We start from the raw sequence: 25,456 nt of genomic DNA on the forward strand, positions 1-25,456 counted from the left end.
ACACCTCACCCAGGAGGCGCCCAGGGGGCATCCTTGTCAGATGCCCGAACCACCTCAGCTGGCTCCTTTCGATGTGGAGCAGCAGCTGCTCTACTCTGAGCCCCTCCCGGATGGCCGAACTTCTCACCCTATCTCTAAGGGAGAGGCCAGCCACGCTTCTGAGGAAGCTCATTTCTGCCACTTGTATCTGCAGTCTTGTTCTTTCGGTCACTACCCACAGCTCGTGACCACAGGTGAGGGTAGGGACGTAGATCGACCGGTAAATTGAGAGCTTCGCTTTTACACTCAGCTCCCTCTTCACCACGACGGACCGGTGCAGCGTCCGCATTACTGCAGCTGCAGCCCCAATCTGTCTGTCGATCTCCTGCTCCCTTCTCCCATCACTCGTGAACAAGACCCTGAGATACTTAAACTCTTCCACTTGGAGGAGGAACTCATCCCTGACCCGGAGTGGGCATGCCACCCTTTTCCGGCTGAGAACCATGGCCTCAGATTTGGAGGTGCTGATCCTCATTCCCGCTGCTTCACACTCGGCTGCGAACCGTTCCAGTGCGAGCTGGAGGCCCTCACCCGATGAAGCCAACAGAACCACATCATCCGCAAAAATCAGAGATGAGATTCTGAGGCCACCAAAGCGAAAGCCCTCCGCCACTTGGCTGCGCCTAGAAATCCTGTCCATAAAAATTATGAACAGAACCGGAGACAAAGGGCAGCCTTGGCGGAGCCCATCACCCACCGGGAACGAGTCCGACTTATTGCCGGCAATGCGAACCAAGCTCTTGCAACGGTTGTATAGGGATCGAATGGCCCGTAGCAATGGGCCAGACACCCCATACTCCCGCAACACCTCCCACAGGACACCCCGAGGGACACGGTCGAATGCCTTCTCCAAGTCCACAAAACACATGTAGACTGGTTGGGCAAACTCCCATGCACCCTCAAGTATCCTCGAGAGGATAAAGAGCTGGTCCAGTGTTCCGCGACCAGGACGAAAACCGCATTGTTCCTCCTGTATCCGAGGTTCGACTAGCAGACGAACTCTCCTTTCCAGCACCCTGGCATAGACTTTCCCAGGGAGGCTGAGGAGTGTGATCCCCCTGTAGTTGGAAAACTGAATAACATTGCGAACAGCTAGCTCACTGACCTCCTCAATCTGTACACTCCTTGTCGTGCATTGAGATCATCAGGTCAATTACTCCTGGCCCAACCTAAGTTCAGACTGAAGACCAGAGGCGATCGTGCCTTTGCTTCAGCTGCACCCAACCTTTGGAATAGCCTCCCTGCTTCTATTCGAGCCTTGGACTCTATCCAATCCTTTAAATCAAGATTGAAAGCATATCTATTTGACTTGGCTTTCCCGATCAGTTAATACCCTTTTAAACTTTTTAAATTTTAAACTTTTAAATCTTTTATTGAATGTATTATTTTATTATTAATTTTACTGCTGTTTTTGTCTTCTTAGCCAATTTTTTATTTATCTAACTCTTCTGGTTTGTTAGTGTCTCTATCCTGTCTGTGCTACTGCCCGATTTGTACCCTGTTATTGACTTATGTTGACTCTCCATATTACTGTGAACTTTGGTGTTCTTTCGTGTTTTTAAATGTGCTATATAAATAAAAATTGTACTGTATTATATTGTAATGTTTAGTGGGAAGAGTGTGTTTGGGAAGGATCACCGCACCTTCAACTGGAACAATCACCGATGTTCACCGATGTGGAAATCACGTTTTGTGGGAACTGTTTTTCACTGTAAATAAATTCACTGTCACTATTAAGGAAGCCTTGCGACTGGGTCCTGACTCTCCAGCAAACAGCATATCTGACACGAACATGACTAAATTGTTTTCACTAAACTTCTTCCTTTCTTGTTCTACAACATTAAGGAATGTATTTAATGTTTGTGTTTCATTATTGTGCTTCAACACAAGAATCATTGAAAACATTTTCAGTGGAAACTGAGCCGTCTTACTGGTTTTTCCATGCCACTATCCAACTTTCTGTCATGTTTGTTAACCAAGAGCAACACCCTTCTTTCTTTTTGAAAACCTGTGGCCTCTAATGACCTTGTTGTGGTGCAGCTGCAAGGGCAGGGTGGTTCTGTGGATTCAGGGGCTGTATCCCAATTCAGAGTCTGCAGACTTAAAGGCCGCATTTTAAGGCCGATTACAGTGACGCAACGAAGGCTGTCCCAATTTAAAGGCTGCTCAAAATGCAGCCCTCAAATGCGTCCTTCATTTCCCTGAATTTTAAGGATGGGTCAGTGTAGACTTCATGGCCCAACATATCCCAGACTTCATAGTGTGGCGGTGGGTGTGGATAATTTTGAAAAAAACGGCTGAAGCAGGGCGGCTGAAGAGTAAACTTTTAAAAGTAAGTACTGGATATTATGTCACTTATTCATGTGCAAGTGTTTAATAATGAACAAATAAAGAACAAAACATTACTGTTGGCCACATGTCGGCAAAGTTATGTGACATTAGCGATGTTTGTACTAACTTGGTTTTAAAGCCTTTTTTTTTTAAATATACGCCGTTCAATAGTCGACCTTAATCTTACAGAGAATCTGATGATTTTATGGATAATTAAAGTCAGTCATAAATCCACAAACACAACAGGCTGAAAGTCAGTGATGCTGCTCGGTTTGCAGTCCTGAATATTACGGCACAAGCAGGATTCACTGCACTGTTAATGTTAGCTATGTTATATTGCTGCCTCTGTTCGGTGGTGTCGAGCCAAACGGACTTTAATGTGTGTTTGAACGAGCTGACGGTTCACTCGTTAAGCTGAAAGAAAGATGCTTTAATCACAGCAGTCACACATGTGTCCACTGCACCATCTGGAACTCTTCTTGTTTAGCACTCGTAATGACACAAACACTAAATCCTCCTTCTCTGGTGCTGTTGTGTAGCAGTGTGTACACCTGAGACTGTCACCTGTCTGTCTGTCCTGCACTCTCTCTCTGTTTCTTTCTCTCTGATTGTGGAATAAAAGTATGAACATGTGTTTATAAGTTACACTTGTGTTTGAATCCTGCAGCTTATCACACATTTGATTTCCATGTGTGACAACTGCAAGTGTCCAGAGTGAGGACAGACTGAGGGACCCACTGCTGCACATCATCTGTGAGGCTTTGCAGCCCTGATGATCCACCAGGACAAACTCAGCAGTGTGTGAGGAAGAGGAGGAGGAAGAGCCAGCAGCAGCTGACAGATGGAGAGAATAGACAGACTGTTCCCTGTTTGTGAAGGACTGCTAGGAAAGTTTAACATAACTAACTGTCCTGAATCAGTCTTATTAGGTAATGTTCAAATAATGTGATCATTCCAGTGTTTTCAGTGTGGGAGAAAGTACTCAGGGCCTTCAAGTTACACACTATGAAAGGCAGCAACAAGTTTAATGTTCAGAAACCTAAAGTATGTATCAGCGGCAGAATGGACCTAAAAATAAATGTTTGTTTCAGTTCTATGAAGCTTTGAGTATTTTGGATTAGTAGCACTGCTGTGTTTGTTGCATCATATTGCTGTAATTGTTTATATGCTTTATATATTCTGAGCTAAGTTGATCTATAGTGTTACATCATATTCTATAAGGATGTTATGTGTTTGTAGACTTTCTGCCCAGTTTGACCCATTTAGCAGAAGTCAGCCTGTTTAAGGCTCTGATATCTATTCTGTATGACTTAAAGCAGTTATGACATGGTCTGATTTTCTCACCCAATAAAGGAATATTTTATATATCGTCTACTCTTCATTCTATCAGACACAGTTATCACAGCTCCTACATTTGCTTTTTACACATATATGTAAGCATTGAGCCAAATTTAGTACCAACATATTAAACAAACAATTGTCTCTTATATATAATACATCTATATATACACTTTCACAGATACTTGTCTTTGAGCGAATATTTAAAGTGGTAGGAAATATAAATAACTGCAACTTGAATCTTTATTGATGCTCATTGAATGACACAGAGTTCAAGCACACTGCCGTAATGACTAGTAATGATTAATATAACTATAATATTGGCCATATTATATTTACATTACCAAAGTGAGATGACCTTAGACTCATGAACAACGTTAGCTAATTGTTATTTACTAGCTAATCTTAAAATGACTGTTCAGTACAAAAATGAAGCCCAACAATCATGTTTTACAGTCCCGTGGTCTCAGCCTCAGATACTTATCAAATCACACAAAGCTCATGTAGAAACAAATGTACAAAATATGTTCTCCTTCATTTCTGTCAAACAAAGCTGTATGACACGTTTCCAGCTGTTAGTATCATGGTTGCTAGGCAACCTGGGCAGCGCGACAGAGGTTAGACCGTCCCATTTCACAAGCCTACAAGCATTGCACTTCCAGCCTTAGTGGTCTTTGAGTACGCGGCCCTTTAGGACCGCTAAGGCAGCTGAGTACTACTTTAAGGCTGCAGACCCTGAATTGGCATACAGCCAGGGTATGGTGTCAGGGGAGGCTGGCAAACACAGCTGAGGCCAATTATATCCTTGACGCTATTGCCATTTTGTATTTCCTGCTATTTTGCAGGCCGGAGGGGGAGACGGCAGCTGAAAGAACAGCATGAGAAAACCGATGAATCGTTGTTGAGTGTGTATTGTAAAAGAGGCAACTGTCCTTTTACAATTATACTATTTAAAGGTAGAAGTAGCATTTGTGAAATGTTAAAAGACAAAGGTCAGTGTATATTATACAGGGGAGTTGACTGTGTATTCTAGCGTGTTTAGTGTGTTTGTTTTTTTAACTTGAAAATTGTGTTTGTGATTAGTTCTGAGACAAGAGTCAAAAGCTTTGGAAATTTGTCCTAGCAATTATGAAAAACTGTCCCAAAGTGTCCTGTGCACTGCCCTTCTACAAGGGCAGAAGGTAGAAGCCTGGCAGTGGGAGTGTTAAGATTACTGGCAATATATCAACAGTATTGCATCACATATCTTGGCCCAACCTGGTGGCTCTCCAAGGCCCTCATGCACAGCATAAATTTAAAAAGTTTATTCACATCTACTCCATCTTTTTTCTAAAAGCTATTTCTGTAATACTAGAAGTCTTAATCTCAAAAGACAAGATTATGATGATATGTATTATTATTATTTTGCTATTCATAAACTACACTGAAAAATTATGTAATGGTAGGAATATGTTTAAAGATTTAAAGAAAAAATTGGATTTTAATAAAAAGCCACACATAAAATCAAATACACAAAATACTCTTTAAGCCTATTTTTTGACAAATCAGCATTAGTTTAAAGCTTCTATTTATCAATAAATTACATTAAACAACATGAAATTAAGTTAAAACCTTAACTATCCAACTACACTGATTACATATAGATTTTATTATACTTTTTGTAGTATAGTATTTGTAGCACATCACAGCTTGATTACAGTTTTTCTCAAATGCTAAAACACAAAAGCCAATCCGCTAAACCAGATGACCAGTTGTCTAAACACATTTACTAAATCTAGCCATCATTTACCAATATCATAAACACATGTCACATGAAGACACAATTCACAGAACACAATCCTCCGTTGTCATAAATCTAAACAAATCTTTCCTTGCTAAAACACATATTCTCAAATGAAAGCTCATGTGATGCAACATGCTTGCCACAGTCAGCAGTATTTGAACACAATAAACACACCTGGCGTCATTCATTACACACAATGGCTCAAAATTGAAGACACATGTTGCTAATGCTGTGACCACATGTATAAAAGCAAGTTCAGAGTGCACAGTATGCTGAAGATTCCAAACAAACACAATGGATAAAGGCAGAGTCAGGGGAAGAGGAATTCGATGCAGAGGAGGGCGAAGAGCTGGCCCTGGAAGAAGAGGAGCAGGCCAACGAGGAAGAGTAGTTCAAATGAAAGGAGGAAGAGTAGCAGGCCAACGAGGAAGAGGAGGAGGCCAACATGGGAGAGGAGAAGGTCCAGGAGGGAGAGCAAGGCAACCTTGCACCATCATTACGGACGAGATGCGAGTAACAGTCATTGACCATGTCATTGTCCATGGCATGACAATGGCTGAAGCAGGACTAAGAGTCCGTCCAAACCTGAGTAGGTTCACCGTGGCCGCCATTATCAGGGCATTCAGACAACACAACAGGTATTGTACTCTATTGCTTTCTTTGTCACAATACAGTTTTACAAACCTGTGAAAGTAGTCTATTGGTTTCAAATCAATTGAGACTGTATTAAAACACATGTCAATTGACAACACATGTTTCTTTCTTTAGAGTTGAAAGAATGCCACATAGAGGTGGGAGGGTTGCCATATTTACAGCAGCACAAGAAACCCTCATTGTGGATATGGTTCATGGGAACAACCTCATCAGACTCCGGGAGATCAGAGACAAAGTCATTGCCGATAATGTCAACTTTGAGAGCACTGACGATGTCAGCTTGGCCACAATAGACTGAGTTCTCCGGCGCCAAAAGACGCGGATGAAACTAGTCTATAGGGTTCCCTTTGAGCGCAACTCTGCGCGACACAAAGACCTACGTTACGAGTATGTGCATGTAAGTATACATCCATGTTCACAGTACAGTTAGTGGACATACTTTGTTGCTCAGTGGCCTACATTACTTTCGGACAATACTGTGCTACCTGATTGACTGTTGTTCTGAACACCTGTGCACTTTCACATTTTCACAGAGGATAGTACAGTTGGACGCGATGGCCAAACCTCATGAGTACCTCTTCCTGGATGAGGCTGGCTTCAACCTGCAGAAACGAAGGCAAAGAGGCCATAACATCATTGGCCAAAGAGCCGTCACTGAGGTCTCTGGCCAACGGGGGGGTAATATTACCCTTTGTATGGGTTTCGGAGGGGCTTGTCCACCAGCATGCTGTCCTTGGGTCTTACAGCACCCAACGTCTCCTCACCTTCCTAGAGGAGCTAAAAGACATCCTCCTGGACCGCCAACAACACCATCCTGGGCCCACACATCACATTTATGTCATCATTTGGGACAATGTCCGCTTCCACAGAACAAACCAAATCAGAGAGTGGTTCACCACCAACAGTGACCACTTTTTAAACGTTTGTCTGCCACCCTACTCCCCTTTCCTGAACCCTATCGGGGCTCTAGAGTGCCACCAATTTGGTCGCAAATGCGACCAAATTTTTCAGTGGTGCGACTAAAAAAATATATTTGGTTGCACCTGTGCGACCAACTGTTCGGGTAGCAAAAAAAAAAAAAAAATCTGCAACCTTCCCTGTGGTCAACAACAGACACACATTTTGCCCCTATCGTGGACTAAACCAATCAGAGATAGTCAGGGGCGGGCCCTCTCTGATTGGCCGTGGTCCGGTTGAAAGTGCAGGTGGAAGTGGGAGGTGAGTAGCTTGAATAAAGTAATATCAATTCATTAAATCCTGAATCGACTTTTAAATATAACTGTGTTTTGCCAGAAACGCCAGATTCTCAGATTAAAGCTCACAAAACCATTTCAACAACAACCAAACAGCAAATGAGAGCAGGTACATGGATTCCACACAAAGACGTGAACACAGAGCGGACGCATCAGAATCAGCTTTGTCTTTCTCGGCTTTCTCACCCGACGGCCCGTCGGAGCTTAGCGGTTCTGATGCGTCCGGTCCGCGCTGTGATTACGTCTTTTTAAATTATAGAGAACATACAAATAAATTATTTATAAAATCGAAATTATTAAAATTAGGAGATTTTGTGAAATTACGGACACTATTAATTATGTTTAAGGCTAAAAAGAATATTTTGCCCTTTAAGTTACAAAGAGTATTTTTATTGTGCTCAGGGGGAGAAGATAGCAGAAGGAAATTTTATTTTAAGCATCAGCTAGCTAGGACTACACAAAGATTAATGAGTCCAACGGTTAGGGGTATACGACTGTGGAACTCACTTCATTATAATTTAAAGAATTGTATAAATTTACATTGTTTTAAAAAGTGTTACATGCCTAAAACGATATCTCAATATGAAGAATGTGAATGAAATTGGAGTTCATTGAAAAAGGATCCATTATAATTTTTTGTTTTATTTATTTTAATTTTATTTTTCTCCTTGTTACTATGTGTAGTGGTATATTCTGATTGTAAATTTGTTGTTTGGTTTAGGTTAGGACCAGAGATAAATGTTAATGTTAGTTTTTTCCCTGATTTTTTGATGGGCGAAAGTTCCTCATGCTGTAACCTCCATCTTACTGCAAGCAAACTTGTCTTATTTGACACATGCAAGACAGCTATCATATGTAGGCATCCTGCTTTCACAGTCACACATCACAATCGAGAAATGTGGTCAGCTGAACCCCAGCACACTCTCCACATCAGCAGATGGTGACGCGCACTGCTATATAAAGAAGCTAGATGAGGAAACAAAACCACGTGCTGACATTTACAGCACACCACAAGCTGGTTTCGTTAACATCTTTGTAGACGGTTCAGCGTTCAAAAATAGTCTCGGGCGAAACTGTGTAGGTTATGCAGTAACCACAGTAGACACAGTTTTAGAAGCAAAAGCCCTAACTTCCTCTTTTTCAGCACAGAGTGCTGAGCTCATTGCTGTCATACGTGCATGCCAGCTACACAAAGGTCAAGATATAAACATCCACACTGACAGCCAATATGCCTTTGCAGCCGTGCATCATTTCGCAAAAATATGGCAAAATAGGGGCATGATCACCTCTACGGGTAATCCAGTACAACATGGACACCTCCTAAAAGAACTATTAGAAGTCATTACCTTGCCAAAACAACTAGCACTATGCAAATGCGCTGCACACCAAAAAGATAACTCAGAAATTACTAAAGGCAATAACTTCACAGACCAAGCCGCAAAGAAGGCCGCACAGCAACCAATACAAACTTTAATGTCTGAAACCTCACAGCTAATACCACTTGATGTACTTAAAGACGAACAGAAGGCCGCACCTATCGCAGAGCAAAAGAAATGGCTAAAGTGTGGAGCAGAACTACACAATGACTTAATGACCTGTAATGGCAAACCAATACTGTCAAAATCTCAACACAAGACAGCAGCATTAGTGACACATGGCTTAACGCATCTGTCAAGGGCTGGAATGATAGACGTTCTCTCTAAACATTTTTACACTCACAATTTCGAATCCTCAGCAAATGAATTCATCAGGACATGCATGATTTGCCAAAAACATAATGCACAGGGAAACCTCAGACCAAAGCGAGGTCATTTCCCCACACCACCTCATACGTTCCATACAATCCACATGGATTTTATTGAACTCAATGAATGCCAAGCATCAAAATATGCTTTGATTCTTTGGTCTTGGCCATGGCGGAGTTTGGAGTCTGACTGTTTGAGGCTGTGGACAGGTGTCTTTTATACAGATGATGAGTTCAAACAGGTGCCATTCATACAGGTAACGAGTGGGGGACAGAAAAGCGTCTTACAGAAGACGTTACAGGTCTGTGAGAGTAAGAGATTTTCCATGTTTGAGGTGACCAAATACTTATTTTCCACCCTAATTTACGAATAAATTCTTTACAAATCCTACCATGTGAATTCATGGATTTTTTTTCACATTCTGTCTCTCACAGTTGAAGTGTACCTCTGGTGCAAATTACTGACCTCTGTCATCATTTTAAGTGGGAGAACTTGCACAATCGGTGGCTGACTAAATACTTTTTTGCCCCACTGCATGGGATCACTACAGGTTTTCGCTTAGGCAGTGGTTGCCCTTCTCTCTTGAATCGACTGGAGCGTTCTTTTGGCGCCTTCCCAGCTTTGACAAAATTCCAGCTGGGAAAGCAACATTTACATTTACTCAGGGCCTTCTTGATGTGATGTTCTTCTGCTTCCCTGACCTGTCTGTGGGGATGGTGTTCGCTCTGTGTTGTAGCGTCCTGATGACACCCAGTTTGTGCTCCAGTGGGTTATGAGAGTCAAACCTTAAATACTGATACATACGTGTAGGTTTACGGTACACGTCAGATTTTAGATGTCGCCCATTACTGATGGAAATCTCACAGTCTAAGAAGGCTTTGATCAGTGGTCAAAGTGATTGTGTTTGATCAAACACAATAACTTCAATTTTTCCTGAATAACATCTTAAGAAGTTTAGGGAAATCCAAGATTTAATGTCTTCTGGACATTCTAGAAGTGGTTTAATAGAGAAGGCATCTTTCTGCTTTCCCAAACTTATAGCCAAGCATCTCATTGATCACTGCTGTCATATAGTAGATAAGCTGGTTAGTCTTGGAACTGGTGGTGGTAGGTATCATCCTTAGTGCTGCATTCACATCATCTAACACAGTGTTTCCTAAACTTTTGGAGCCCTGGCAGATATTTCACATCACAAAAATCACGTCACCCCACCAAAGATGTCAAAAAAAAGTATACTGATAATTTTTCCATGCACCAGGCATAGCACAATTGGCTCGGTTTGTCCTCAGTATACCTTTTTTGCTTTCCCCTGACCACTAAATTTCATCTTTATCTTCTTCTCTTTTACAGTGGAAGAGAATGTAATTGTTCTGCCTGTTACTCATGCCGGTTGATAAGAGTACTAATTAGGTGTAACTAGATAGTCTTCCACGGCACACCTTATCTTTTCTCATGGCACACCTATGTGCTGTGGCAGAGTGGTTGGGAAACACTGATCTAGCAGATCTTCTGAGGGTACTTCACATAGTCTTGGTAATCAGCTACAGATGATCCAGGTTTCAAGTTTTGCCATGACTCTATCTTGACAATGTCTAGCTGTGAGAGCAGTCCCTTCTTCCAAAATTTGGAACACTAAGCCAGTAGTTGTTTCACCGTCAATGTAGATGTTCGGTATCGAAGATTCCATAGATCCCTCATCCTATTCGCGTAACCCCTTCCACTGGGTTTACTTGCATAGTACCATTGCCAGTAGCGGGGTGGCTGTAGCTCAGGTGGCAGAGCAGGTCAGGTGTGAATGTGTGTGTGAATGGGTGAATGACTGAATGTAGTGTAAAGCGCTTTGGGGTCCTTAGGGACTGAGTAAAGCGCTATACAAATGCAGGCCATTTACCATTTTTGATACGGGCGGTTGCCCGGGGCGGCATCATGGTGGGGGGCGGCATCACGGGCATCGGCAAAAAATAAATAAATTACTCATACTCATGCTGCCCCGACATCATACCTGCACTTATCGGGAATGTCGTAGGCACCGATCGGTTTTCTATCGCCCATTTGCTGGGAGTAAAGGTGCCCTCCGTTTGCGGAGGGCGAAAACACCAGACATCATGATACAGACTTATAATTTGCACCGATGTTTTTTTGACATTCTGTAAGCGAAAAGTGAGCGCGGGAGCCCTAGGTACGCCTGCTCGCTGTTGAAGTCAAAGTAAACTTTATTGTCATCTCCGCTATATAGGTACAGTATATAGAAACACGAGATGACGAGGCTCCTGTTACAGCAGTGCAAGTAAACAAACATTAAATATAAGAAGAGTAAGACAATAAATATACACTTTAGGATTAGGGGTACAGGATACAGTTAAGCAGATAAACAGGCTAGGACCGCCACTGACCATTGCAACCCCATTGTGGTTCTCTTGCCCACTGATGCCTTCTTGTTTCAGTAGTTCGCTTCTCAACAGGGTGCCTGATGTTGATATATATACACACCACAATATGTGCCACACATGTAAGAATCTTTTTTTCTAAGTTATAAGGCTTTTGTTACATTTTCCACCAATAAATCATTGAGTCAATTTTAAAGACCATGGTTGGTTTAAAGAAAATTTTAATGGATTGATAACATGACACCACTCTACACCCTTACAAAGGTTTGTCAGAATATCTTAAAAAAATGTTTGAATGACACAGGCAAACAATACCAAAAACACAACTTCCATGATAAAGATAACAAATGTGTTTTGTGGATACAATTTACAAAGATTCTAGCACTTTTTTCACACCTTGGCTCATGTGATTAGGTAGAGGATCATCAGGGGGGTCCCACTGGGTTTAAAATCTTGGACTCTCCACCCTTTGACTCTTAGAACTGAAGAAGCTTCTTGGATGAGAGGTGAAACATCTTCAAAGCGACTTAAAGAAGTCCAGACGCTTTTCTTTCCAAGCTCCTTAGACTACGATGACCTGGATGACTGAGAACCTTCACAGACTTCTAGCACTTTTTTTTATCAAAAATTTCAAAAAATTAAAAATCTTGGCAAAAATGCAATTTGTATATGATTTTGAATGCTTTCATTATAATTATCAAAGCTTTGCTTTTTATATTTATACACATAAAAGTGGCAACTAAGACCTTTTTTAATCTATCTTTGCTGTTTTCTTTAACACCACGCTCACTGTGTTCATTAGCTTTTCCACCTGGTCTGAACTTGAGCTGCGGTTCTCAAAAACAACACACCTGTTGTTGCACTTTTCAATGATTTCCTTCAGACCAGGTTGACAGGAACGAAGAAAATCCTCCAGGGTCATGTCTGCCTCCTCCAGGTCGTCTCCTCGGGTGAACAGGATGACAGTTTGTTCTTTCACTTTGGTCCCAAAAGTGTTTTCTAGCTTTTTCAGTATGTCTCTCTCACCATCTGTAAATCTGCTCACATGCATCACAAGTACAAACACACAGAGTTCTGACTCACAGAGCTCTTTGCACCTTTTTACATGTTTGTCCCGAACTGATGGTTCAGTGTCATCATCAAACATGTCTGGCGTATCAATCACACGCACATGTAAGTCATTTATCTTAGTTTCTTCCACCTGACACTCTGTGGTGACTGAATTTGAACTGGGTTTAGAAACAAAGTGCTTCTCTCCAAGGATGGTGTTTCCACTTGCACTCTTTCCAGTCCCGGCCAATCCCAGAAGAACGACGTTCACTTTGGTGTAAGTATGCTTTCCTGAAATGACGAAGACCAAGCGCAAATTGAACGAAATTTCAAACAGTTAATTTCTTTAAGTCAAAACAACTGCTGTTCTGGGTTGTAATGGGTTCTAAAAAGTGTTACCATATATTTGGTCTTCAGTCCAGTTTAAATCTTTTCACTTTTATTGCCAAAACTGTTCAGCACACAATAATAGGATACATGATAGTTAACTCAATAGCTGTAGCACAAGCTGAAAAACACACAACTACACAAACCCTTTATGTGTAGTTCATGGAAAGGTTAATTGTGGTTCAACCATACAGTATGCTAGTGCATTCTTTGTCTGTATGTTGAGTTTTTCAGACTCACTACTACATGTTGTAGCTGAATGTGAAAAAACAAGTAATGCTACTCTTGTTTATGTTTGTGCTGTTTTTTCTTCTTCTTTAGACCTACAGCTCTGATTCAGAGACAACAGAAGTAATAAGACAAGATAGAACTTTTAGGTAATAAAATCACACTTTCAAATTACCTTTAAGCTTTCCACTACAGACATTGTCTGTACTTGTACAGTGGTTTGCAAACGTATTTGGCCCCCTTTAAATTTTCCACAGTACACCCAGAAACATGAGTCAATTTTATTGGAATTCCACGTGAAAGACCAATACAAAGTGGTGTATAGTGAGAACTGGAACGAAAATCATACATGATTCCAAACATTTTTTACAAATTAATGACTGAAAAGTGCGGTGTACGTAATTATTCAGTCCCCTGAGTCAATACTTTGTAGAACCTCTTTTTGCTGCTACAGCTGCCAGTCTTTTAGGGTATGGCTCTACCAAATTTGCACATCTAGAGACTGAAATCCTTGCCCATTCTTCTTTTCAAAAGAGCTCCAGCTCAGTCAGATTAGATGGACAGTGTTTGTGAACAGCAATTTTCAGATCTTGCCACAGACTCTTGATTGGATTTAGATCTGGACTTTGGGCCATTCTAACACATGGATATGTTTTGTTTTAAACCATTCCATTGTTGCCCTGGCTTTATGTTTAGTGTCGTTGTCCTGCTGGAAGGTGAACCTCTGCCCCAGTCTCAAGTCTTTTGCAGACTCCAAGAGGTTTTCTTCCAGGTTTGCCCTGTATTTGGCTCCATCCATCTTCCCATCAACTCTGACCAGCTTCCCTGTCCCTGCTGAAGAGAAGCCCCCCCAGAGCATGATGCTGCCACCACCATATTTGACAGTGGGGATGGTTCAGAGTGATGTGCAGTGTTAGTTTTCCACCACACATAGCGTTTTGCATTTAGGCCAAAAGGTTCCATTTTGGTCTCATCTGACCAGAGCAGCTTCTTCCACATGTTTGCTGTGTCCCCCACATGGCTTGTGGCAAACTGGACTTCTTATGGTTTTTTGTTAACAATGGCTTTCTTCTTGCCACACTTCCATAAAGGCCAACTTTGTGCAGTGCACGACTAATAGTTGTCCTATGGACAGATTCCCCCACTTGAGCTGTAGATCTCTGCAGCTTGTCCAGAGTCACCATGGGCCTCTTGGCTGCATTTCTGATCAGCATGCTCCTTGTTCGGCCTGTGAGTTTAGGTGGACGGCCTTGTCTAGGTAGGTTTACAGTTGTGCCATACTCTGCCATACTAACTGAATGATGGCTTGAACAGTGCTCCGTGGGATGTTCAAGGCTTGGGAAATCTTTTTGTAGCCTAAGCCTGCTTTAAATTTCTCAATAACCTTATCCCTGACCTGTCTGGTGTGTTCTTTGGACTTCATGGTGTTGTTGCTCCCAATATTCTCTTAGACAACTTCTGAGGTAGTCACAGGGCAGCTGTATTTGTACTGACATTAGATTACACACAGGTGGCACTCTACTTAGTCATTAGCACTCATCAGGCAACGTCTATGGGCAACTGACTGCACTCAGACCAAAGGGGGCTGAATAATTACGCACACCCCACTTTGCAGTTATTTATTTGTAAAAAATGTTTGGAATCATGCATTATTTTCGTTCCACTTCTCACGTGTACACCACTTTGTGTTGGTCTTTCACGTGGAATTCCAATAAAATTGATTCATGATTGTAATGTGACAAAAGGTGGTTTAAGGGGGCCAAATACTTTTGCAAGCCACTGTACATGTGTGTTTACACTACATAGTATCTGTATTGGTTGAATATCCTCAAGAACTCTTTCTCTGTAAAAGAAATAGTATCAAATGGACATCAATGCTTGCAATATTATTAATTCCAAACGCATAACATACCAGCAACTTGTAACAGCCCGAAGAGTGTCATAGTAACGCAAAAGGTAACCTTCTGCGTTACTATGAGATGCTCCGGATTGTTAACTGAAGGGCAGAGAACCTGCATCGCTTTTTTATTTGCTTCGCAGCTTGCTATTGCAACCCTGTCCCTGTCAATCTATGCCTTTAATGACAGTTATTAGAGCTTTCTTCAAAGACTCTTCATTGCCTAAAATGACGACTGAAATCTTATCTTTACAAACAGATAAAAAAAACCAATACAAATAATTAACAATTTCAACAAATAAAATGTTTATTCATATTTTTTCCAATGTTTTTGGTTGTTTTTCATTTCTTCTGAAGGTTTCTCAGTTTCTGAGAAACGCTCTGATATTTTGTCTGCTCCTGCACAACATCAGGTGAAGACATGCTCTCTATGACCACACGCACGCATACACACACATGTAAGAATTCAAACTGTCCTTGTGAAGTCATTTGTACCGTTACCACCTGCTGAATATTTTCTTCAAATTCTATTTTCAAAGACTCTCAATATCCCGTTACACCAATTTCTCCAGTGGAAACATTTAGTATTCCTACGTGATAGTCTAAATTCTTAAAGCTTTTGATATAATCACTTTCAATTCAATTCAACTCAGTTCAGTTCCATCTTATTTATATAGCAACAAATCACATATGTTGCCACAATAAGTTTTATTTTGTAAGGTAAAAATCCAACAACAATACAAAGAAAAGAGCGAAAATCCCCCAAATCATATGACCCCCTATTAACAATCAATTTGGCAACAGTGGGAATGAAAAACTATCTTTTAACAGGGAGAAACCTTTCATATATCTATTTACCCTTTGATATAAATAAAGGTTAACTTCCTAATTTAAGATATCTAAATAATGGATTTTGTTAATTTTCCATTTCATCTCTTTGATCCTCTATGAATTAAATGATTATCCTTAACTCCACACACACACACACACACACACACACACACACACACACACACACACACACACACACACACACACACACACACACACACACGCACACAGTCCTAGCTAATAATCTAATAATATAGTTATAAACTGTTGTAGAAGGTTGTAGCTTACCTTTAGTGTCTGTTTGATTTTGTAACTCAGGGTTTTCAGCAGATCTACAATGTAAGATTTGAGCCTTATTAACTGATGCAAAACCTGCGTGTGTGTATTCAGGTTAATATTGATGTGATAAAATAAAAATAATCATTGAATTGCTCTGAAAAACTGCAACGGAAAGGTTAAACTGACAAAGAATTGTGCATGTATGAATGTACAGCATTAAATAAATGTTGTCTTTAATATTCCTTTGATACAAAGTTCACTCCTGAATCCACAATTCTCCTTTTTCACTGTTACCTCTTGTTCTTTTGTTCTAGTTGTTTGTCTTCTGGCAGTTTGTTCTCTGTGTTTGAGTCTTGAACGTCGGTGCAGGACTCAACCTGCTGTTCTGTTTGTTTTGGGTTGTTTGTCGTTTCTTCTGAAGGTTTCTCAGTTGTCTCGCTCTGATATTTTGACTGCTCCTGTCCAACTTCAGGTGAAGACGTGCCCTCTATGACCACACACACACACACACACACACACACACACACACACACACACACACACACACACACACACACCAAATGTCAAACTGTCCTTGTTAGATTAAATCTCTTTAATTCCATCACGATGTGTCTTCAAATCTGCTGTACATGTGAAGTCATTTGTACCGTTACCACCTGTTGAATATTTTCTCCAAATTCTGTCTTCAAAGATTCTCAATTTCCCGTTACAGCAATGAAAATGTCTTCCTCGGATACATTTAGTATTCGTACGTGATAGTCTAAATTCTTTTAGCCTTTGATGTAAATACATTCAACTCCGTTCCATCTTATTTATATAGCAACAAATCACATATGTTGCCTCAATAAGTTTTATTTTGTAAGGTAAAGATCCAACAACAATACAAAAAAAGAGAGAAAATCCCCCAAAGGATATGATGCCCTATTAAAAGTCACTTTGGCAACAGTGGGAAGGAAAAACTCTCTATTAACAGGGAGAAACCTCTCATATATGTACTTACCCTTTGATATAAATAAAGGTTAACTTCCTAATTTAAGATATCTAAATAATGGATTTTGTTAACTTTCCATTTCATCTCTTTCTTCCTCTTTGAATTAAATGATTATCCTTAACTCCACACACACACACACACACACACACACACACACACACACACACACACACACACACACACACACACACACACACACACACACACACACGCACACACACACACACACACACGCACACAGTCCTAGCTAATAATCTAATAATATAGTTATAAACTGTTGTAGAAGGTTGTAGCTTACCTTTAGTGTCTGTTTGATTTTTTGACTCAGGGTTTTCAGCAGATCTACAATGTAAGATTTGAGCCTTATTTACTGATCCAAAACCTGCGTGTGTGTATTCAGGTTATCATTGATGTGATCAAATAAAAAATAATCATTGAATTGCTCTGAAAAACTGCAACGGAAAGGTTAAACTGACAAAGAATTGTGCATGTATGAATGTACAGCATTAAATAAAGTTTGTCTTTAATATTCCTTTGATACAAAGTTCACTCCTGAATCCACAATTATCCTTTTTCACTGTTACCTCTTGTTCTTTTGTTCTAGTTGTTTGTCTTCTGGCAGTTTGTTCTCTGTGTTTGAGTCTTGATCCTGGGTGCAGGACTCAACCTGCTGTTCTGTTTGTTTTTGGTTGTTTGTCGTTTCTTCTGAAGGTTTCTCAGTTTTCTCGCTCTGATATTTTGTCTGCTCCTGTCCACCTTCAGGTGAAGACGTGCCCTCTATGACCACACACACACACACACACACACACACACACACACACACACACACACACACACACACACACACACACACACGTCTGATGTCAAACTGTCCTTGTTAGATTAAATCTCTTTAATTCCATCACGATGTGTCTTCAAATCTGCTGTACATGTGAAGTCATTTGTACCGTTACCACCTGTTGAATATTTTCTCCAAATTCTGTCTTCAAAGATTCTCAATTTCCCGTTACAGCAATGAAAATGTCTTCCTTGGATACATTTAGTATTCGTACGTGATAGTCTAAATTCTTATAGTCTTTGATGTAAATACATTGAACTCAGTTCAATCTTATTTATATAGCAACAAATCACATATGTTGCCTCAATAAGTTTTATTTTGTAAGGTAAAAATCCAACAACAATACAAAGAAAAGAGCGAAAATCCCCCAAAGGATATGATTCCCTATTAACAATCACTTTGGCAACAGTGGGAATGAAAAACTCCCTTTTAACAGGAAGAAACCTTTCATATATCTATTTACCCTTTGATATAAATAAAGGTTAACTTCCTAATTTAAAATATCTAAATAATGGATTTTGTTAATTTTCCATTTCATCTCTTTGTTCCTCTTTGAATTAAATGATTATCCTTAACTCCACACACACACACACACACACACACACACACACACACACACACACACACACACACACACGCACGCACACACACACACACACACACACACACACACACAGTCCTAGCTAATAATCTAATAATATAGTTATAAACTGTTGTAGAAGGTTGTAGCTTACCTTTAGTGTCTGTTTGATTTTGTAACTCAGGGTTTTCAGCAGATCTACAATGTAAGATTTGAGCCTTATTAACTGATGCAAAACCTGCGTGTGTGTATTCAGGTTAATATTGATGTGATAAAATAAAAATGATCATTGAATTGCTCTGAAAAATTGCAACAGAAAGGTTAAACTGACAAAGAATTGTGCATGTATGAATGTACAGCATCAAATAAATGTTGTCTTTAATATTCCTTTGATACAAAGTTCACTCCTGAATCCACAATTATCCTTTTTCACTGTTACCTCTTGTTCTTTTGTTCTAGTTGTTTGTCTCCTGGCAGTTTGTTCTCTGTGTTTGAGTCTTGATCCTGGGTGCAGGACTCAACCTGCTGTTCTGTTTGTTTTGGGTTGTTTGTCGTTTCTTCTGAAGGTTTCTCAGTTGTCTCGCTCTGATATTTTGACTGCTCTTGTCCAACTTCAGGTGAAGACGTGCCCTCTATGACCACACACACACACACACACACACACACACACACACACACACACACACACACACACACACACACACACACACACCAAATGTCAAACTGTCCTTGTTAGATTAAATCTCTTTAATTCCATCACGATGTGTCTTCAAATCTGCTGTACATGTGAAGTCATTTTTACCGTTACCACCTGTTGAATATTTTCTCCAAATTCTGTCTTCAAAGATTCTCAATTTCCTGTTACAGCAATGAAAATGTCTTCCTCGGATACATTTAGTATTCGTACGTGATAGTCTAAATTCTTTTAGCCTTTGATGTAAATACATTCAACTCAGTTCCATCTTATCTATATAGCAACAAATCACATATGTTGCCTCAATAAGTTTTATTTTGTAAGGTAAAAATCCAACAACAATACAAAAAAAGAGCGAAAATCCCCCAAAGGATATGATTCCCTATTAACAATCACTTTGGCAACAGTGGGAATGAAAAACTCCCTTTTAACAGGAAGAAACCTTTCATATATCTATTTACCCTTTGATAAAAAGAAATGTTAACTTGCTAATTTAAAATATCCAAATCACAGATTGTGTTAACTTTCCATTTCATCTCTTTGTTCCTCTTTGAATTAAATGATTATCCTTAACTCCACACACACACACACACACACGCACACACACACACACGCACACACACACACACGCACACAGTCCTAGCTAATAATCTAATAATATAGTTATAAACTGTTGTAGAAGGTTGTAGCTTACCTTTAGTGTCTGTTTGATTTTGTAACTCAGGGTTTTCAGCAGATCTACAATGTAAGATTTGAGCCTTATTAACTGATCCAAAACCTGCGTGTGTGTATTCAGGTTATCATTGATGTGATAAAATAAAAATGATCATTGAATTGCTCTGAAAAATTGCAACAGAAAGGTTAAACTGACAAAGAATTGTGCATGTATGAATGTACAGCATTAAATAAATGTTGTCTTTAATATTCCTTTGATACAAAGTTCACTCCTGAATCCACAATTATCCTTTTTCACTGTTACCTCTTGTTCTTTTGTTCTAGTTGTTTGTCTTCTGGCAGTTTGTTCTCTGTGTTTGAGTCTTGAACGTCGGTGCAGGACTCAACCTGCTGTTCTGTTTGTTTTGGGTTGTTTGTCGTTTCTTCTGAAGGTTTCTCAGTTGTCTCGCTCTGATATTTTGACTGCTCTTGTCCAACTTCAGGTGAAGACGTGCCCTCTATGTCCACACACACACACACACACACACACACACACACACACACACACACACACACACACACACACACACACACACACACACACACACACACACGCCAGATGTCAGACTGTGCTTGTTAGATTAAATCTCTTTAATTTCATCACGATGTGTCTTCAAGTCTGCTGCACATGTGAAGTCATTTGTACCGTTACCACCTGTTGAATATTTTCTTCAAATTCTGTCTTCAAAGTCTCAATTTCCCGTTACAGCAATGAAAATGTCTTCCTTGGATACATTTAGTATTCGTACGTGATAGTCTAAATTCTTTTAGCCTTTGATGTAAATACATTCAACTCAGTTCCATCTTATTTATATAGCAACAAATCACATATGTTGCCTCAATAAGTTTTATTTTGTAAGGTAAAAATCCAACAACAATACAAAAAAAGAGAGAAAATCCCCCAAAGGATATGATTCCCTATTAACAATCACTTTGGCAACAGTGGGAATGAAAAACTCCCTTTTAACAGGAAGAAACCTTTCATATATCTATTTACCCTTTGATAAAAACAAATGTTAACTTGCTAATTTAAAATATCCAAATCACAGATTTTGTTAACTTTCCATTTCATCTCTTTCTTCCTCTTTGTGCCATGGCCCGCTGTCCTCACTGGGTGCCCTGTTGTGTCCTCATGTTCCCCGATCCTCGTGTGTGTGTATGTGGTGTGTTCTGGTCTCCCTGCACATCCGGGCCAGGAGAGTGGTTTCCCCATTATGGGACTCACTGCACCGGAATGCAATCACACACCTGTAGCTGATCACCCTCATCTCCAGAGCAGTCTTAGCAGAGTGGCTGAGCACCCGTAGGCGCTGGATTGTTGTCAGAGAAACGTCAGTTTCCCAGTTGATTTAGTTATCAGGAAGTGTGTTATTCTCGGCTAACGTGGAGTTTTCTAACAACAGCTTTTGTGATGTTTCCTGCAGGATCTTGGGAACCGGGGGATCGAGCTGACACACGGGTTTTGGGAACAGAGAAAATGGAGACACGGGCCAGCGTCTTCTTCCAAAGAGTCCTGCATGTGGGTTCTACATCCGCAGGACACTTTGAATAAAACCATTATCCTTAACTGCATGCACATATACAGAAAGACACACACAAACACAGACATAAACACACGCACGCACACACACACACACACACACACACAGTCCTAGCTAATAATCTAATAATATAGTTATAAACTGTTGTAGAAGGTTGTAACTTACCTTTAGTGTCTGTTTGATTTTGTAACTCAGGGTTTTCAGCAGATCTACAATGTAAGATTTGAGCCTTATTAACTGATGCAAAACCTGCGTGTGTGTATTCAGGTTATCATTGATGTGATCAAATAAAAATAATCATTGAATTGCTCTGAAAAACTGCAACAGAAAGGTTAAACTGACAAAGAATTGTGCATGTATGAATGTACAGCATTAAATAAAGTTTGTCTTTAATATTCCTTTGATACAAAGTTCACTCCTGAATCCACAATTCTCCTTTTTCACTGTTACCTCTTGTTCTTTTGTTCTAGTTGTTTGTCTTCTGGCAGTTTGTTCTCTGTGTTTGAGTCTTGATCCTCGGTGCAGGACTCAACCTGCTGTTCTGTTTGTTTTTGGTTGTTTGTCGTTTCTTCTGAAGGTTTCTCAGTTTTCTCGCTCTGATATTTTGATTGCTCCTGTCCACCTTCAGGTGAAGACGTCCTCTCTATGTCCACACACACACACACACACACACACACACACACACACACACACACACACACACACACACACACACACACACACACACACACACACAAATACCCGTAGTTAAAGAATTTTTTACTCTCTCTTGATTCTCCATAAGGTAATCAATTATCCCGACTTACAGACTGACAGACAGGCAGACACACACACACACACACACACTCACAAACAGCCAGTGGCAGCTAATCTGCCATCGGTCTCCTGTCAAAAATTAGAAATTTATCCACAATGTGCATATTCAAACAACAAGCCACAAGATACTGGTTTCTCAGCTTGACAAGCTCCAGCCATTGTTAATGGGACATAGACACACCCATTAGTATGCCTAACCTTCTGTTATTCAAATGTTGTTTGGCATTCATATTACATATAAATGACATGACGAGCAAAGTCGGTACCAGAGGTGTGGAATTTGAATCATTAATTTTATGTCTTGACTTGAAAAACTTGTGACTTGACTTGGACTTTTACACCAATGACATGGTCCCACCTCTGATAGAAAATGAGGTATAAGCTACACTATCTGCCATGTGTGTCATGAGGCTGGAACAAATATGACAGAAAGTTTGAAAATGAATCATGTAACACTGAGTTGAGTTATTGCAAGCAATCCCATGTTTCAACAGTTTAACTTAAAGCTTAGCAACATTAACATCAAGGTGGGAGTTTTTTTGAGGAAGTCAGTGTGTGAAGGCAGATGAAAGAATGTTTTAAAATACCACAGTAACAGTGAGTCTTAATTAAAAAGAAAAAAAAAACAAGACATACAGGTGTAACTAGTCACTTAGGTAGTCGTGATACGTTTAATTAGCCTTTTCTAGTTCTGATGAAACACTGTCAGACATTGCACCAATATATCCGTGTACACATGTTCATGTATTACTATACCACCCAGTTTATCCTAATCCACTTTATGATTTCATGTTTATTAACATCAAAAACACAACAGTGACAATATCTATACCAGGTTATATCTTTGATGTGCCTTGGCCAGTGTTGGTCAAGTTACTTGAAAAAAGTAATCAGTAACTAATTACTGATTACTTCCCCCCAAAAGTAATCCTGTTACTTTACTGATTACTTATTTTCAAAAGTAATTAACTACTTAGTTATTTAGTTACTTTTTAAAAACATGATTTACAACCTGAATCGGTAATAAAGCGATAGATCTTTCAGCCCAATTCTACTTTTCTACATAATCCATCATACAAAATGTAATCAAATGGAAAAGTCCCTTTTTAAAATTTGTTTTATTAGTTTTAATTTTTTAACTTTATGTATCAAGCAAAAATTTAATTATATGCAACATTCTCTGACTGGAAGAAATTTGTTTAATATTTAAACCTATTTTCTTCACATTCCAGCACATAAAATATACTCTTTCAAATAGATGCAAGTAAAACACAGCAGAAAATAAATAAAGTCAAAGACTAGCGGTCCTGTTGCTCTATTTTCACCTGTAAAACAGGAGTCGGGTAGGCGGAGGTTTACCCTGGTGCAGGTGGAAGAATCCGCGAGTTTCTCTGTGAATTTCCAATTACGTCGTTGCGCACCCGGTGCTTGTTTAGGGGTTTTTTTTTTCGCTGCAAAAAGAAGTTTTCTTCCCACGCACAACGGACACTAATGTTTTTTTCACTTTTTATGGAATCAAACTCAAAGTAAGGTCAGTACTTCCACGCTTTAAACGCTGCACGCTCATACTCTCTCCCACAATCGATATGTTATCCATTGTTGATCTGCACACAGCTGTTGTCACGCCGCACTTACTTACGTCACTGTCATGAGACATTCTGGCAAAAAAATCACGGTTTTAGTAACGCAGTAACGCAGCGTTCCTACGGGAAAGTAACGGTAATCTAATTACTGTTTTTGCAATAGTAATCGCTTACTTTACTCGTTACTTGAAAAAAGTAATCGGCCATCTCTGGCCTTGGCATCAAACAATTTGAAAACAAACGATTATCTTACCTTTTCTCTTTGGACTCAGGATTTGCACAACTACAATAAAAGAGTTGAACCTCATTAATGGATCCAGAACTGTTTGCTTTTATGTAATCATGTAATAATAATATCATAAAACCAATTTAATGCTTGATTGCGATTAAGCAGTTATTTGATTGCAGTTTAACAATTTCCACATTTACCTGTTGTTCTTTTTTCCCAAGCTTTCAAAATAATCTTTTTTAGCCTTTACTCTAGAATCCATGGTGCACGACTCAACCTGGTTTTCTTTTTGTTCAGAGTCTGTCAACTCTTAGTCTGAAGACTTCTCAATGTTTGGGTGACGATCTATGCTCTGTTACCAATAAATACATGTCATGTGTTATTCTTGGATAATCACTTATAATTAACTGCCCACATATAGTCAAGTGTGCTTATATCAAATTCATCACATTTCTGCTACATACAACTTGTATCATTGTATCATGTATTAATATTCACTTCTTAATTTTTTCGCTGTCTTGAATATTTCATTCAGAAAAGTCTTTCCCAAAGATTTAAGTTAGGAATGTCTTCATATTTTTTCATTTTCCAGGATGAAAAATGTAGTCTGTGTTTAAAAAAAAAAGGATAATATTTTTCAATTGCAGATTACACACAATTACAAGTTTTCTAATATTTTACGACTATCCCTAAATTCCTTGATCTTTCAGTAATACAGAGCTACCTCAGCATTGAACAGAATACACTGGCAGTACTTACTTTTTGACCAAAAAGTAAAAAGTATGTCCAAAAGATCCAAGATCCAAAACAACTGTGTGGTGTCTGCAGGCTGTGCTGCTCTCTGCCTGTGTTATATGAACCTGTTATTCAAAAACTGGAGGTGTGTCAATTGTAGAGCTATAAATAAACAATCTGATAAACAGAAGCTTTTCTCTCTTTCTCAGTTGTGAAGTGAAGGCATTTAAGACAAATCATGGTTCCAACTAAATCAGGGAAGCACCTTTAATCTAATCTATATATGTCATCGTCCCTCAGTTCTCAGTCTCAGTATGCTACCTCTGTTTTTTTTTCTCTTTTTTTTCCTCTTTAGTTTTTTGTCTCTCCTGTCTACTCTCTGTGTTTTGGTTTTGCCTGTATGAGGGGTGGGACTCTCCCCTGGTTCCTGCTCTCGGCTCCACACACCTGGAGGTAATTAACTCACCTAATCCTGATTCAGTTGTTACCACCATTATTTAAGGCAATGGCTGGTCTTCAGTCTTTGCTGGGTT

At 39.7% G+C, this 25,456-nt stretch overlaps 1 protein-coding gene and 1 long non-coding RNA gene across 2 annotated transcripts; both read right to left on the reverse strand.

The window, feature by feature from the left end:
- Window positions 1-12,142: 12,142 nt before the first annotated feature.
- Window positions 12,143-24,219, reverse strand: LOC113028856 (micronuclear linker histone polyprotein-like; the record flags this gene model as incomplete). The annotated part of the gene is made up of 10 exons (XM_026179292.1): window positions 12,143-12,871; window positions 16,212-16,255; window positions 16,497-16,689; window positions 18,766-18,809; window positions 19,051-19,243; window positions 20,000-20,043; window positions 20,285-20,477; window positions 21,726-21,769; window positions 22,011-22,203; window positions 24,213-24,219. Coding segments are annotated over 10 exons (1,545 nt in total), but the record flags the coding sequence as incomplete, so codon positions are not given.
- A 10-nt stretch (window positions 24,220-24,229) lies between these two features.
- On the reverse strand, window positions 24,230-25,223 carry LOC113029679 (uncharacterized). The gene is made up of 3 exons (XR_003273465.1): window positions 24,948-25,223; window positions 24,389-24,540; window positions 24,230-24,242 (listed from the first exon to the last, which is right to left on the reverse strand). It is a non-coding gene; the product is annotated as an uncharacterized LOC113029679 (long non-coding RNA).
- Between the last annotated feature and the right edge of the window lie 233 nt (window positions 25,224-25,456).

Source organism: Astatotilapia calliptera, chromosome 9 (assembly GCF_900246225.1).
Source record: "Astatotilapia calliptera chromosome 9, fAstCal1.2, whole genome shotgun sequence".
NCBI lineage: Eukaryota > Metazoa > Chordata > Actinopteri > Cichliformes > Cichlidae > Astatotilapia > Astatotilapia calliptera.